This window comes from Peromyscus leucopus, chromosome 15 (assembly GCF_004664715.2).
Source record: "Peromyscus leucopus breed LL Stock chromosome 15, UCI_PerLeu_2.1, whole genome shotgun sequence".
NCBI classification, from domain to species: Eukaryota; Metazoa; Chordata; class Mammalia; order Rodentia; family Cricetidae; genus Peromyscus; species Peromyscus leucopus.
In genome coordinates this window covers 12,487,848-12,502,346 of record NC_051076.1, presented here as the reverse complement: position 1 = coordinate 12,502,346, position 14,499 = coordinate 12,487,848, and the positions used below count along the sequence as shown (strand labels likewise).

Below are 14,499 nucleotides of genomic sequence, written 5' to 3'. Positions count from 1 at the left end.
TTCGTGCTACATTTGCTGTTGAAGATGTGAACCCTCAACTTCCTACTCTTGGGCCACACCTGCCACTTGCTGCCATGCCTCCCTACCAAGAGGGACTTTTATTTCTCTAGAATCGTAAGCCAAAATAAACTGTTTCTTCTATAAGTCACTTTTGGTCACAGAGTTTTAGCACAGCAACAGGAAAGTAACTACTACAATTACTACTTTCGTACACATCTCTATGGAACAATATTTTAAACATATGCTTTGGCTTTACGGTGCTAGTCTACATCATCTTCCCAGGGAGGGAGAATGGATTTACCTTTTCAAAACCTATTTTCTCCTTTATCTGTCCTTACCACATACATGTGCTTCTCTTCTCTCTACTCCTTTCTCTTTCTTTCTACTTACAATGACTTTATTGAGACACAACCACATTGTAAATCAAGGGCTAGTTTTGTGTACATTTTTCTCAGTGAATACTGTTTATATTATGGTCAATATGTAAACTATATAGAGATTTGCAATAAGTAGTCTTTGAGAGTTAATGTTTCTTGCATAATTTGAACTCCTTGCAATAACTATCATATTTATCTGGGTGTGGTGACCTGATTCTATAATTCTAGCATTAAAGAGATTTAAACAGGAGGATTAAAACTTCAAGGTCAGTCAAACAATAGAGACAGACCCTGGGACAATAAGAAAATTAGTTTTACTTATTACTTAGTTTGCTAGTTTCTTTTGTATGTATTCACCATAAATTCAATTCTATAGCTCTTTCCACTTGTGTTCATCATCTGGGTGTATGTTAAGTACATATTGGGGAATTCTGCCCACTCCTATTCAGAAAGGTAAGTTAGGAACAGCTAAGAATATTTGTTTTTTTTTGGTGTTTCTCAGAATCAAAACTTCTAGAAGAATAACATAAAAATAGGAAAATTCCATTGAACACATTCTTAGCACTTGTTGTATTGTTTATTTCCTGCCTCCTTAAGAAGCATGAATTCCATGAGAGTAGGAGCCGTGCTTGGTTGTCAAGATTGGTGTCTTAGACAGCTGCTGGGGCCCCAAGCCTGGATCAGATCCTCAACAATAGTTATGTTTCTCAAAAGAACATTTCCTAGTATGATAGTTTCTTAAACTAGATTGTCTCATTATATTTATTCTTACATCAACCACCAAAAGTGAAATGGGAATAAATAACCCTATAGTTTGAATAGGAAAAAGTGAGCAATGAACATTGACTAATAAACAATTGTTAAGGGATTAACTATTTAACCTTTAATTAATTATTTAAACAAATAACTTATAAATTATAATGAATTATTGATAAACTATTAGAAACAATTAGCTGTTAAATATTGATATACACAAGAATTGTTCAAAATGCCATTACATGCATTTCAGGGTTCTCAACAACAAATCTGGACTGAAATTTGGGGCAATTCAATATTCACTCTGATTTATGATTATCTGTTATCCCCAAAAGTTTTGCATCAGCTGAAAGTTACATTTGATTGGTAGTAGCTACTGAATAGGAGGTTATATCCATCAGTATCCTTCAAGAAAAAGGTTTTGACTGTTAATCTATATTTACCTGAAATAAGGTGGAAGCAGGGTTATAAATTTTGTATTTGACTATACAGTATTGCTTCCACAAAAATAAAGTATAGCCAAAAACTTAGGAATGCATCCCTAGTTCTTACAAAATGAAATTTAAAGTACGATCAAATAAATCTAATGGTTAAGCAATTCCAAGAGAAATAATATGGCTGGCACCATCCATGACGGCATGTCTAGTGTATGCTAGTCACTATGCAGGCACCAAGAACTCTAACCTTGCCCCTGAACTCAATGTGGAGTGAATGCAGATCAACACATAAAAGATAAACACAGAACAAAGAGGAACTTGTTATTTCTGCTTGAAATAAATGGGTTATCTGTATCTGAAACATACAAGTTTTGTCACTTGGAAGAGATGATAGCACCCCAGTCAGAAGGAATAATATGCTACAAGCAAAGCTGTGAAAGGGTTTGACATTTCTTAGGCACGAGAGAGGAGGGTTGGGTGGGAGGGAGAGGAGAGTTACTGTGTGCATGTGTTGGAGCAGGAGAGGCTGAAATGAACAAGGTTCAGATTACGAAGTGTTTCTCACAGAGAATATGACTATTTTTTCAATGGCAGAACAGACTGAAAGCATGCAAGGCTTGTTAGGTACTGGCACACTACAGAACAAATGGAAGGATTCAAGGAAAGAACAGAGACAGAGGAACCACTGAACCCAGGACAAGGGAACCAAAACTGCAGGGACAATGAATAGGGTTTAGAGGTCACAAGAAAAGGATGTCTCAGTGAACACCAAAATTGCACATTAACTGACATGATAAAGGACAAGAGAGGTGGATTAGTAGGGGGATATTCAGAAACGATCATGTGGATGCAAAGGCCCCAGAACCAGGCCACAAAAAAGAGAAGTAAGGCTTAGGGGCAATCTGCTAAAGCAGTAATTCTGAATTATTAGACTGTGTTAGTCCAGTCTCTCCAGACCCAGTGGAGTTCAGCCATTAGAACTCTAAGAGAAATGATGCATAATGTTTAAGAATACCTTTATGTACAAATATCCACCAGGATTGTAGGCGGGGGATTGGACCTGCTGTGGTTATACTGAGACACAGGGAGGCCAACCCAACTCACCCTTTACAAACCAGCAAATACCAGGGACCACAACCACCATGAGTGTAAGATAGCTACAATGGAAAGTAAATAGCTCCTACTGTAGAAAGCCTTAATTCATATGAAGTTTTAGCTGTACTTTCCATTGTGGTGGGCAGCTTAGCCAAAACATCACCAGTCAGACGAACTGTGTGTCTGTCCTGTATATTGAAGACCATTCCACTGTGCTTCTCTGTCCCTCAAGTTTCCACATGTGTAAAATGACAATCTCTGAATTCCCTTCCAGCCATAAAATACTCTTAGCTACTACAGAAGAAGTATGACATTCTTAACCAGTTGCCCTAAAACACACTTGACATTTCATAGGATAATTAAGATGCTAAACACTCATGTCAGATACTATTTGAAATTAATAGATTCTCCATTTGCCATTTAAGAAATTCCCTTTTGACTTGCCTACAGATTTATTGCTCTTGAAAGTATTAAAGAGAGCTGTTTACTTGCTTCTATCATGTAGCCTTTCTTTGTAACTCCTGGCATTCTTGTCACATAATAAAGAAATTGGTAGAACATCTAAGACCCAAAGGGGTTCCTGAACACTTCCATCTAAAAATTTCACCAAGTCCATTGGCAAAAGAAAGCATGCCAGGAGCTTCTAGAATTAACATGTCAGGTAGCTAAGACATTAGCTGTATCTCTTCTTTTCAGTTAGACAAGCCTAAAACTGACTAGGAAAATTGAGACTTGGTTTGGGAGTCTGAAAATGAAAACAATAAATTTTTTAAAGCTTCATTTTTTTATTGCCTTAAAATTTCACACATGTATGTAATGTGTTTTGACCAAACATACCCCCCATTCCTTTTCCTCTATTTCCTTCCTTACTTTTCCCTCCAAACATCATATATTCTTGTTTTAAAAATCATTGACTCCACTTAGTGCTGCCTATACGTGTATGGATGTAGGACCATCTACTGGAGCATGGGTAGGCACTCAGGGGTTTCATCCCTGAAGGAAGCTTCATTCCCAGCTACCATCAATTGCTAATATCTCCCCAGTTAGGGGTAGAACCTTGTGAACCCCTCCCCATTCATGCTGGGATTTTTGTTGGCTTGGTCTTGTGAAGGCATTCCTGTGAGTTTATGTGTACAATGGTCGTGTTATTTTTAGAAAATAGTTTCACTGCAGATGTCCACCACTTCTGGCTCTTGCAATATTTCCTCTTCCTCTTCTAATGTGGGGAGAGTTACAATGTAAACATCCCACTTAGAGATGAGAGCTCAACATCTCTTATTCTCTACACACTAAGTGCTTGAGGGTCTCTGCATTTATCATCATTGTATCAATCACTTTCTGTTGCTGTAATAAAACACCATGAGCAAAAGTAACTTAGTGAAGAAAACTAAGTTTATTTAGGCTTACAGTTACTGAGGAATGGGTCCATCATGTTGGGGAAGTATGGCATGCATGGCAGCAGGAAGAGGAAGCTGAAAGCCTACATCTTCAAAACACAGAAGGTGAACTTGAAGTGGCCTGAGGCCATTCATCTCAAAGCCTGCTCTCAGTGATGTACCTCCTTCAATAAGGATAAATCACCCAAACCTCCACAAACAGTGCCACCAGTGGGGACCAAGTGTTCAAATGCCGGAGAACAAGGGGGACATTTATTATTCAAATCTCCACAGCCATCTACTGCAAAAAGAAGCTCCTCTGATGAGGGTTTAGAGATGCACTAACCCAGGAAATAAATATACAAACTTAGGGAGCAGTTTAATACTGTGTTCATTTAGTAGATTAATGAACGGTATTGGGTTCTTTCCTAGGACCTGTGACCTAATCAGCCATTGATTTGAAGCCCAGCTAACAGTGTCAGTCATGAGTTCCATCTTGTGGAAAGGCCTTAAAACTAATGAGGAATTAGTTGGTTTCTCTCCTGACATTCATGCCATTAGTCCACCACTGAGCATATCTCGCCGGGCCAGTTGTTATTGTGGTTTGCAGGCATCACAGTTGGGTAAGACTGTGGATTACTTCTCTTCTCCTGAGCCATACATAGAACCTCCCAGGACTCTGAAAACTACTCAGCAGGGGTGAGGCTTTAGGTCAGTGCAAGTTTGATTGTTCCATGTCCTAACACTCAAATATGTGTTCTCTTCAGCAGCAAATAGGGTCTTACCATCAAGTTCTGGAGAGTAATCAAGAGCAATAGGACGTTTGTTGGGGAGTCTATGGACCTCCCTGACTAACAACTTGAAAAGGAGCAGCCCATCTAAACTCTGTGTGTGTGTATGTGTGTGTGTGTGTGTGTGTGCGCGCGCGCGTTTGTGTGTATGTGTGTGTGTGTGTGTGTATGCTTGTGTATGTGTATATTTTAGGAAGACTTTCCAGTAGTAGGTTTCCATATTACATTTTCAAAGGCCTTTAATGGTAGTTATTCAGCCATTCTCCTTCCTCTACCCTGTCCTTCCCCATCTCCCACCTGACTTAACCTTTCCTGTTTAAGCTTTCCTCTTCCCTCCTTTAGAACACCGTGTTCTTCTCCCTTTCCTTGAACTCTCCTCCCATGCCCCTTATGCGTTCCTAACTTCTATGTGTGCTCCAATTTAAGCATGCTCATCTAAAGAGTCAAGGCTAGCGTCCACATATGAGAGAGAACATGTGGTTTTTTTTTTTTTTGTCTTTCTGGTCTGGGTTTCCTTACTCAGAATGATTATTTTCAGCTCCATCCATTTACCTATGATTTTCCTAGTTTCCTGTCTACTTATAGCTGAATAATATTAGTGTGCCCTGCCTTAGTTACTTTTCTATTGCTGTGACAATACAGCATGACCAAGGCAACTTACAAAAGGAAGCGTTTGGTTTGAGGATCACAGTTCCAGAGGGTTAGAGTCCATGATCATCATGGTGGGGGAGCATGGAGTATGGCACTGGAACAGTAGCTGAGAGCTTCAATCTGATCCACAAACATGAGGCAGAGAGAGAGAGAGAGAGAGAGAGAGAGAGAGAGAGAGAGAGAGAGAGAGAGAGAGAGAACTAGGAATAGAGTAGGCTTTTGAAACCTCAAATCCCACCTCCAGTGACCTACCCCTTCAAAAAAAATCACACTTTCTCACCACTTCTCAAAATAAATAAATAATTGAACAAATAAATATCCAGAGTTGGTAAATTAGACTATTGGCCCATTGAGCCAAACATAAATCTTTTATGGACATTTTGATGAGAACTTGATTTCTTCCAAGTTCAGCCTTCATCACAGAACCATTCTTTTTATTCCCAACATGAAAAATCACATATGGTTTCACAATGACTCCAAAGCAAGAAGAGGACTACGTAACATCACACAATAGTAAAAATATTTTTCACATCTTTGTAAAAATCTAGTCCATGTTTCAAATGAAATTTTCCACCCAGTTTCTAAAGAGCTTGAGTATGTGAAGAGACAGACTGGAGACCCTGTAGGGGATTAGTAAGATCTGAGTGAACTCCATGAAGAACTAGTGAACGTGCTGATGAACGAGGATGGTTTTATTGGAGGTATTTTTTTTTTTCTATTTTATTTCTTCTTAATGAGGAGAAACCAGGGAGGTAACTATAGAGTGAGACAAAATGTCCAAACAGCTTTCCAATGGTGCTCTGCTACTAACTGCCCCCAGAAGGAAGACCTCAGCCTCTCTCACCCATAGGTCCACCCTTTAGTAACTGGTACAAATATTCACTCCTGATGGGCAGCAGTTAATGCTGTGGTTTGACTATCTAAATTCCTCTAAATTCTTCTCCTAGAAGTTACATCCTATGGTGACAGATCAGCAATATTATAAAAGAGGCATGGTGCAATCCTGTTACAGTTGGGATGTAAAGTGTTCTTCACAGGCTCATGTGTTTGAACACTTGGCCCCAGCTGGTGGTGATGTTTGGAATGGTGGTGGGGCCGTGAGGAGGTGGAGCCTAGTTGGAGGAACTAAGTCACTTCAGGGAGGGCACTGAGGCTTATAGCCTAGCCCAGCCCAGCTTAGTTTCTTATGAGCTCTTTCTTCCTAATCTACCCAGATGTGAGCAAGCAGCCCCGTGCTCCAGTGTAGACAATCAACAGCTCTCTTGCCACAATATAGCTTCCAACTGTCCTCAAATTGTGAACCAAATTGAACCCTTCATCCATTAAACTGCTTCTTGTCAAGTCCAGTAATGAAACAAGCACTGAACACCACATTGTTTGTTGTTTGGAACCCCCCCCCCCCATCATGCAGCAAGGCACCACCCTGAGCCAAGACTCAGGTCTTTACCAGTCTTTATTTATTCTGCCTGTATCTTGACCTTGGACTTCCCAGCCTGTGTAACTATGGAAAGTACATTTGATTCTCTATAAATTTCCCAGTCCAGAATATTTTGCTGTACAGTAGGAATAGGTAAAAGGCATATGCCTAACACTTCCTGTGGAGAGAGGGGAATTCACACCCCCTATTATCTAGACCAGGCACATCACTGGAAAGCCAGCTGCTTTACCTGGTAGATGAAAAGGAGCAGTGAGCACAATGCCCCCAAAGCAAGAAGGCCACCCACTGTGCCCTCCTGTCCTCCTGCATGCCGGCCAGATCATCTGAAGACGGCAGAAGGTCTTAACAGCTTTAACTTGTCATGTTTCTGGTACAACAGCCTTGACTGCTTCCAAAGAGCTTTTCAGAGAAAGTTCTGAGGTGGACTGTCATGAGGAAGCACAGGATATATCACTAATATTGGCCCCCCCAAGCTTATAATGGGAAGGAGCTAAAAAGCAAAGGGAACTTGTCCCCCAAACTTGAATAGTTCTTTTAAGCAGCTTCACCCAGCTCAGAGTGGAAATGTGGTTTGTTTCATGCATGTTGTCATCAGTCCCTCTCCTCTCTCTGAAGAAGAAAGATGATTGTGGACCACAAAAGGCAGAAACAACTTGCATCTGTCAATGTTTCAGGGAATGTGGGGAAAGAAGGAATCTCATTTTTTTTTTCACCTGAGTTGCTGTTGTCCCATAATTCCACGGGGTGATGGTACTCCCATATTTGACTGCTAGGGTTGTGGTAGGTTCACAATGGAGAAGAGAAGAGGGTAGATGTGCCTGTATTGAGTCAATGCTGTTGTTTTGGATTCTGCTGCTAAAGTTATAAATGCTACTCATGTTTTATATGACTGTACTGAGAATGATGTGAGCAGCCAAAGTGATGCTCCTGATTGAGATGACACAGGTACAGAAGAGTGTTGAGACCTCAGTGTCTTCACATCTGCAAGGATCCCTTGAGTCACAAAGCTCTGCAACTGAGGTTGTCAATATGGCAAAGGGAGGTGGCTTCCACTTGGAAGCCCATAGAGTTTGGACCCCGATTCCCTAACGCAGCGGTCACCTCTACTTTTGAAAGGAGCTATTTATTTACTACTGGGTTCATGCTGACCCTGAGCACCGGACCCCAGAACTGGGACTATCCTATGGCCCCACTGGAAAGATCCAGCTCTCGATCAGTGACTGATGGAAAGGATTCAAATGGCTTGCTTATTAAATGGAACAGATGAAGATCCACAAAAAGCCTTGCCTCCCCCATCGCCAACCCTTCTGGATGAAAAGGCTACAGTGAAATCGCAATAACATTGAGATTCCATCTCCCCTAAGTAAGGATGGCTGCCATCAAGAAAAGAAATGACAACAGATGCTGGCAAGCATGTAAACACTCCTGGATGGAATGTGAACTAGTGCAGCCACTATGGAAATCAACATGGAGGCTCCTCAGGAAACTAAGCCTAGAACTACCACCTGCTCCAGACATACCACTCTGGGTATATGCCCGAGGGAATCTACATCATCAGCAGAGGTAGCTGCATATCCATGCAGATTGTACACTAGGTACAGTATTCAAAGACCTAGAGCCAGTGCAGAAGCCTTGATGGATAAAAGGACAAAGAGAATGTATTATACAGATGTTATACAAAGAGAGTGTATTATACAGATGTCATGAGGAATACTAATTTCCAATAAAGCAATCAGAGGTGGAGATTACATTAAATAAGCCTGACGTGCAAACTATCACATGTTCTCTTGTATGAAGAATCTAGATTTATATACATACCCATCCAAGAGTGGAAGAGGACTGTGTGGGGTGGGCAACTAGAGAGGAGGGAAAAAGACAAGTGTTACATTATCCTGTGTTCTCTCATGTGAAGCGCACACGCGCGCACGCGCGCGCACGCGCGCGCACACACGTACATGAAAAGAAAGCAGAAGGGATGATTTGACATGACTAAGTGGACCAGTGGGAGGAGGTGCAGGGAGGTTTATGAGGGAAAAATGTGAGCAAGTACAATACATGTGTGTGAAAACCATGAAAAGACCTATTATTTTGTATGCTTATTTTAAAATACTTAAAGATCTTTAAGTGTTTATAACAATTCATCTAAAAAACAATGTCAGATAGTGATCTCAATTAATTCTACCTTTAATAAGATATTACTCCTTATAGAACTAGACATTTTAATAAGTAAATCTATGAGTCAGTAAATTATTTATTCATATTTTGTCATTATAACTTGATTGTAAACCACCTTTCACAAAAACAATCTGGAAACAAATTGGGGAAGATAAACTGATTCTTCACAAATGTGGGAAAATCCCCCAGGGTAGGACTATGTATCACATTATAGGCACCAAGAAAATGGAAATCAAACCTGCATAATGGAAATGAAACACTATGGAAATCAAACACTATGCAGCCACTAGAATGGTCAAAATGAAAGTATGGTAAAGAACTGGGCATCAGGAGCTATCACACTGACTAGAGTGGAAAATGGTAAAATTACATTCAAACAGCTAGATGGTTTCAGGTAATGATAGATAGAGTATATCACCCAGCCTCTCTGTTGTAAGGGTGGATGCTTACACCTTACAATAGCCCTATTTATGACAGCCCCACACAGGAAGTGACCCAAACCTGTGGTGAATGGACCAGTAAATTGCAGTGTGTTCATAAAATGACATCTATACAGCCACAAAATAAACAGGTGGCATTTACAACATGATGATTCTTAAGACAATTTTGTTGAATTAAAACAGATTATCATAAACTCCATTCATGTGTTATGGGAGTGTTGGCTATGCCACCATGATAATTTTTGTGAGGATCAACTAAGGAAAAAATTTCTTAAATGTAAGATAATAATCAATATGCCAGTGAGGATTCATTTATTCTGGCCGTCAGTCTCTCCTGGGAGCTTTGTAAGAATCCATGACTTCAGCCTCTGCAGCTCAGTTCTGTTCAGCTCATGGTAGAGATCTGGGAAACTGTGAAACACTGTGCTCACTCCTAGAGATTTCAGGTTTGAGTTTGTCTCCTGGCCCCAAGAGTGAAGAACCAGCTCGTCTGCGGTGCCGTGACACTGGAAAAGCTCAGGCAGCGTGCCGTCCCTGTGCTGGAGATCCTAAAGGAAGGGGGAAGAAGACAGTCCACTCAGGCAGCCATCAGAGAAGACCACTCCTAGTTCACTACGGCTTCTGTAGGTAAATGAAGAGGGAGGTAAATGGAGACGGCACAGAGCGAGGTGTGCATTGTATGCCAGTGGGCAGGCCTCTGTGAGGGCTGCGTGGGCCGTGTGCCTTATGTGTTTATGCCACTGAGGACTCTTCAAAGGCCAGGGAAGCATTTCCTGAAGAAATAAGTGAAATGCAAAGACAGACTTCTTCATGGGGAGAGGGAGAGGGAGAATCATAGAGCTGAGACCCACCTGAAGGGAAGTCACAGTCAAATGCTCTGGTCAGTTTTTGGTAATGGAGCTGTAACACCATCATGTACAATAGGCATAACCTTGAATACTGCTGTAAAGTAGTTGCTTTATAATTGATTTCTGAGTAGACTCATAATAAGCAAGCCCACCTATTGTCTTATACATTGTAGTTCTGTATAAAGGATTCATATAATACTAAACATATCCTTCCTTATAACTGACCTTTTCAAGGGGGAATTGCTAAACATAGAGGCCTCCTATAATCAATATGATTTATCTGTTCATGGATTCCACAGACATTTCATCTTTATCGACAAGGCACCACATTTTATTGCTCTATCATCAACTTTATTTTAGTTTTGATGTGTTTATGTTTCATGTTACATTTGTTTGTTTATTTTTTTTAAGCCTGGGACTTACCTTGTAAACAGCAGACTCTTTATTCAGAAAACTAGAAAGAGCAAATACTCCTGCCACATCTCGGTGATTTCTATATGCAAGATGTATTGCCATGCAGCCTCCCATAGAAAATCCCCCTAAAGGAAACAATATACAGGCCTTATCAGAAAGAGAGGACTACACATGGTCCCATGGTACTCAGAATAAGACAGGTCAGGACCAATCTTTCATAAAATTTTAAAGCCGTCTGGAGATGGGAAGGAGCTATACTCCTAAACAGAACGCCAGTCTCCATCTTAAGCACTCTTCTATTGCTGAAGAGACACCATGGCCAAGGCAGCTCTGATAAAAGAAAGCATCTAATTGGGTCAGTGCATTATCGTCACGGCAGGGAGCATGGTGGCAGGCAGGCAGACACAGTGCAGAGAAGGAGCTGAGAGCGACACTCTGATCCTCAAGTAAAAAGATAAGGGAGAAGAGTGGGGGAAGAGTGTGCCTGAGCCTAGTGTGGGCATTTGAAATCTCAAAGTCCATCCCCAGTGACACACAACCTCCACCAGGCCACATCTCCTCATCCTTGTGATCCTTTCAAACAGTTCTGGTGACCAAGCATTCAGATATCTGAGCCTATGGGGGCCATTCTTATTCAGGCCACCAGTCTTCCTCAGGTCTCAGAGAACAAACCTTGCTTTGAGTAAGTAATGCCAAGACATCAGTGGTAAAGAGATGCATTACAAAAAGAGCCAGGCTTAGAGAAATCACATGCATCAAGAAAAGCATTTATCATAATTCAAAATACAAGTCATACTATGACTCTGACTTGGTTAAACTTCTAGTGTCTACTTGAGTTTGGGTTTTACTTATAGGAGCCCTCACACCACCCATACAGTTAATACCATGCTCCTTCCTGTATCACGTGCTGTGCTATGGGCTCCACTAATAGTCATGTTTCTGCTGTCTTCCCCGTAACAGATGCCTGGAGACCTTTGCATTAGGAAGCATGATTAAAACCACTGGGGAGCTAGATAAAGCATTTTGGGATTATGGTATTATTTTGTAAACTGACAAGATAAAATGAAATGAACTCACCTCTATGTGAAAAGCCATTTAGTTACTTAACTACTTGAAGTGCTTGGTTATGATATATCCCAGGCTGGCCTGGAACTCCTAATCCTTAAGCCTCAGATAACTTTGCTAGCCCTTAGTTTTTTTAAAACAGAGTCTTACCATGTAGCCCAGGCTGTCCTGGAACTCATGATGCTCCTGCCTCTCCTTAAGTGCAGAATATTGTGCTAGTCACTACAAACACATGGAGACCCTGCGATTTGCGGGGGTGGGGGGTGGGTGGGAGGCGGTGCTGATGAGAAAACACATGCATCCCAGAGTAGAGATGGCATGCAGGGAAAGAGCAGAGAGGCAGAAGATGTGACACATGGCTCCAGCTCATAGCTCCATGTGGTGGTCCCGGCCTTTAGCGAGAGAGCTGAAGGCATCTTGTTTGTATTCTATGAGACATTAAAATTGGAAGCAAACCACACATTTATAGAGTTTAAAATTACACTCTGGTACACAATTCAGTCTCCTAATTTTTGGCCTACTGCCTTACTTCACATAATAAAGTACAATCCTAGCCCTCCTCAGACCATCGTGTGAATTTATAAGGTTCTCCCTCTATGCATCGAGAAGACAGGCCTCAGAAATCAGGTGGCCTGCTTAAAGGTGTAAAGTAAAGACTTTTGGGATCAAGATCCTTGTGGCAGAGCTTAACGTCCTTTCTCTCATCCTTTGATATGTATTCAGAGGATTTCTTTCCCTGGGGAAGGCAGCTGATATTAATTAGGGCACAGTATTCAAATACATAAAAGACAGCAGATTTTAAAGTTTAGATTTCTCCTACAGGCACACAATTTGTACGTAATAAGCATGCATGATAAAAATGATTGTTATGGCAGGGCTCACCAGTAGTGCTAGTCTAGTGGTCTAGTAACTAGACTTGGTGTGGCCAAGAACCACCTTAAGGATGACAGACCCATCCATCCCCAGATGCAGGCAGCGAAGGAAGGATCAGGAACAGCTTGCCAAGGGAAGAGAGGATGCACATCTTAAGACACTGTGTGCTTGCCTTTACGTGTGAGCCTTGCCCGGATTGACCAGCCAGTGGGCTGTAGCTGTGTCTGCAATGATGCATCCTCAATGTGCCTCCTCTGGACATACAGAACTTGGCACAGCAAGTAAGCATCCCCAGCCATTGAATATATACCTATGCAATAGAGCGGAGTCTCGGCATCGTTATTTTCATATGACTTCCCGCAGTTCTAGCTTTGGGCCTCTTTCTTCTAAAGTCCCTACACAGTAGCTGTGGGTCTGACACAAACTTCCCGTTTTGATTTGCTGAAAACATGCTAGTTCTCTCATGTTACAAACCTCGAGAGGGAGAGGCAGTTCTTTCCTCAATTGTCAGAAATGAGCTGAGTTCTAGAACCTGCCGAGTGGTGTCTCTCCCCTCCTTTGCATATGCTCATTAGCTAGCTTCTCTTTAAACACGCAGTCCGGTCCAGGGCCCGGCACATGATGACAACTGAGTAATTAAGTCTGTATAACGGAATCCATATTGCTGATGTACCCCTATACTGCCAGCTCAAAGGAGATGGAGGCAGGAGGAACGGAAGTTCAAGGTTGACCTAGGCTACATGAGACTCTGTTTCAGACACAACCAACTAGCCGTCCTATAATGTCTGTTAATTTGATATTTTAAAAATTGGTATTTTATAAGCCTCTCTTAATATTTTCTAACTTAAAATTTGGTAGCAAGATAAGACTGAAAATATGGGACCCTTACTTCTAGTCTGCCTGTGACATATCCCAACTGAATGAATAAATTCATTAAAATCCAAGACTTCATTTCCAGACAAATTAGAGAGCTAGAGTAGATAGCCTTGACAATTTCCATTGGATTTCTAAAACCAACAGTGTATAGTTGGTTGGTGCTAAAACTTGAATCTTCAAAGGCTTTCAAAGTTTATATTTATCATAAGTACACAAATCCATTCTTTGCCGAGGAGTAAGACAACATCTCTTGGGATAGAATTGTAACTTTCCTACATCTTCATGGGTCAGTGTTGGGAATGCCCATCTCTTTGACCTCTCCCTTTGTGCCTTACCTATTTATATGAATTGTAAAGGCAAGCATGCTGTTAACCATGGGCTATGCCTCTAAAATGATTCTAGTGTGTGTGTGTGTGTGTGTGTGTGTGTGTGTGTGTGTGTGTGTGTGTGTGTAGAGGGGGGGAGGGAGGGAGGGAGGGAGGGAGGGAAAGAAAGAGGGAAGAAGGGAAAAGGAGATGAAGGAGAGGCAGAGACAGACAGACAGACACACACACACACACATAGGAACACAGAGAGAAACAGACACACACATACAAGAGAAAGAGAGAGAGAAACAGATGGACACAGACAGACTCACACACAGACACATACATACACACAGAGAGAGAGAAACGGACACACACATGAGAGAGAGAAAGAGAGAGAGAGAGAGAAAAGAAGAGAGAGAGAGAGAGAGAGAAACAGACACTGAGAAAAAGTAGAGAGAAGGAAGAAAGAAGGGAGAGAGGGAGAGGCAGAGATACACACAGAAACATAGACAAACAGAGAGAAACATACAGACACAAACACACACACACACACACACAGAGAGAGAGAGAGAGAGAGAG

At 41.4% G+C, this 14,499-nt stretch overlaps 1 protein-coding gene across 1 annotated transcript in view; it reads right to left on the bottom strand.

Annotated features, from left to right (window-relative positions):
* Positions 1-7,632: 7,632 nt before the first annotated feature.
* Positions 7,633-14,499, bottom strand: part of Lyplal1 (lysophospholipase like 1) — a 28,379-nt gene continuing 21,512 nt past the window's right edge. The window contains exons 4-5 of the mRNA XM_028858348.2: positions 10,808-10,923; positions 7,633-10,084 (exon numbers count right to left, since the gene is read on the bottom strand). Coding sequence (XP_028714181.1) covers positions 9,845-10,084; positions 10,808-10,923 — 356 coding nt within the window. The 3' untranslated portion in view covers positions 7,633-9,844. The remainder of the gene's footprint in view (positions 10,085-10,807; positions 10,924-14,499) is intronic.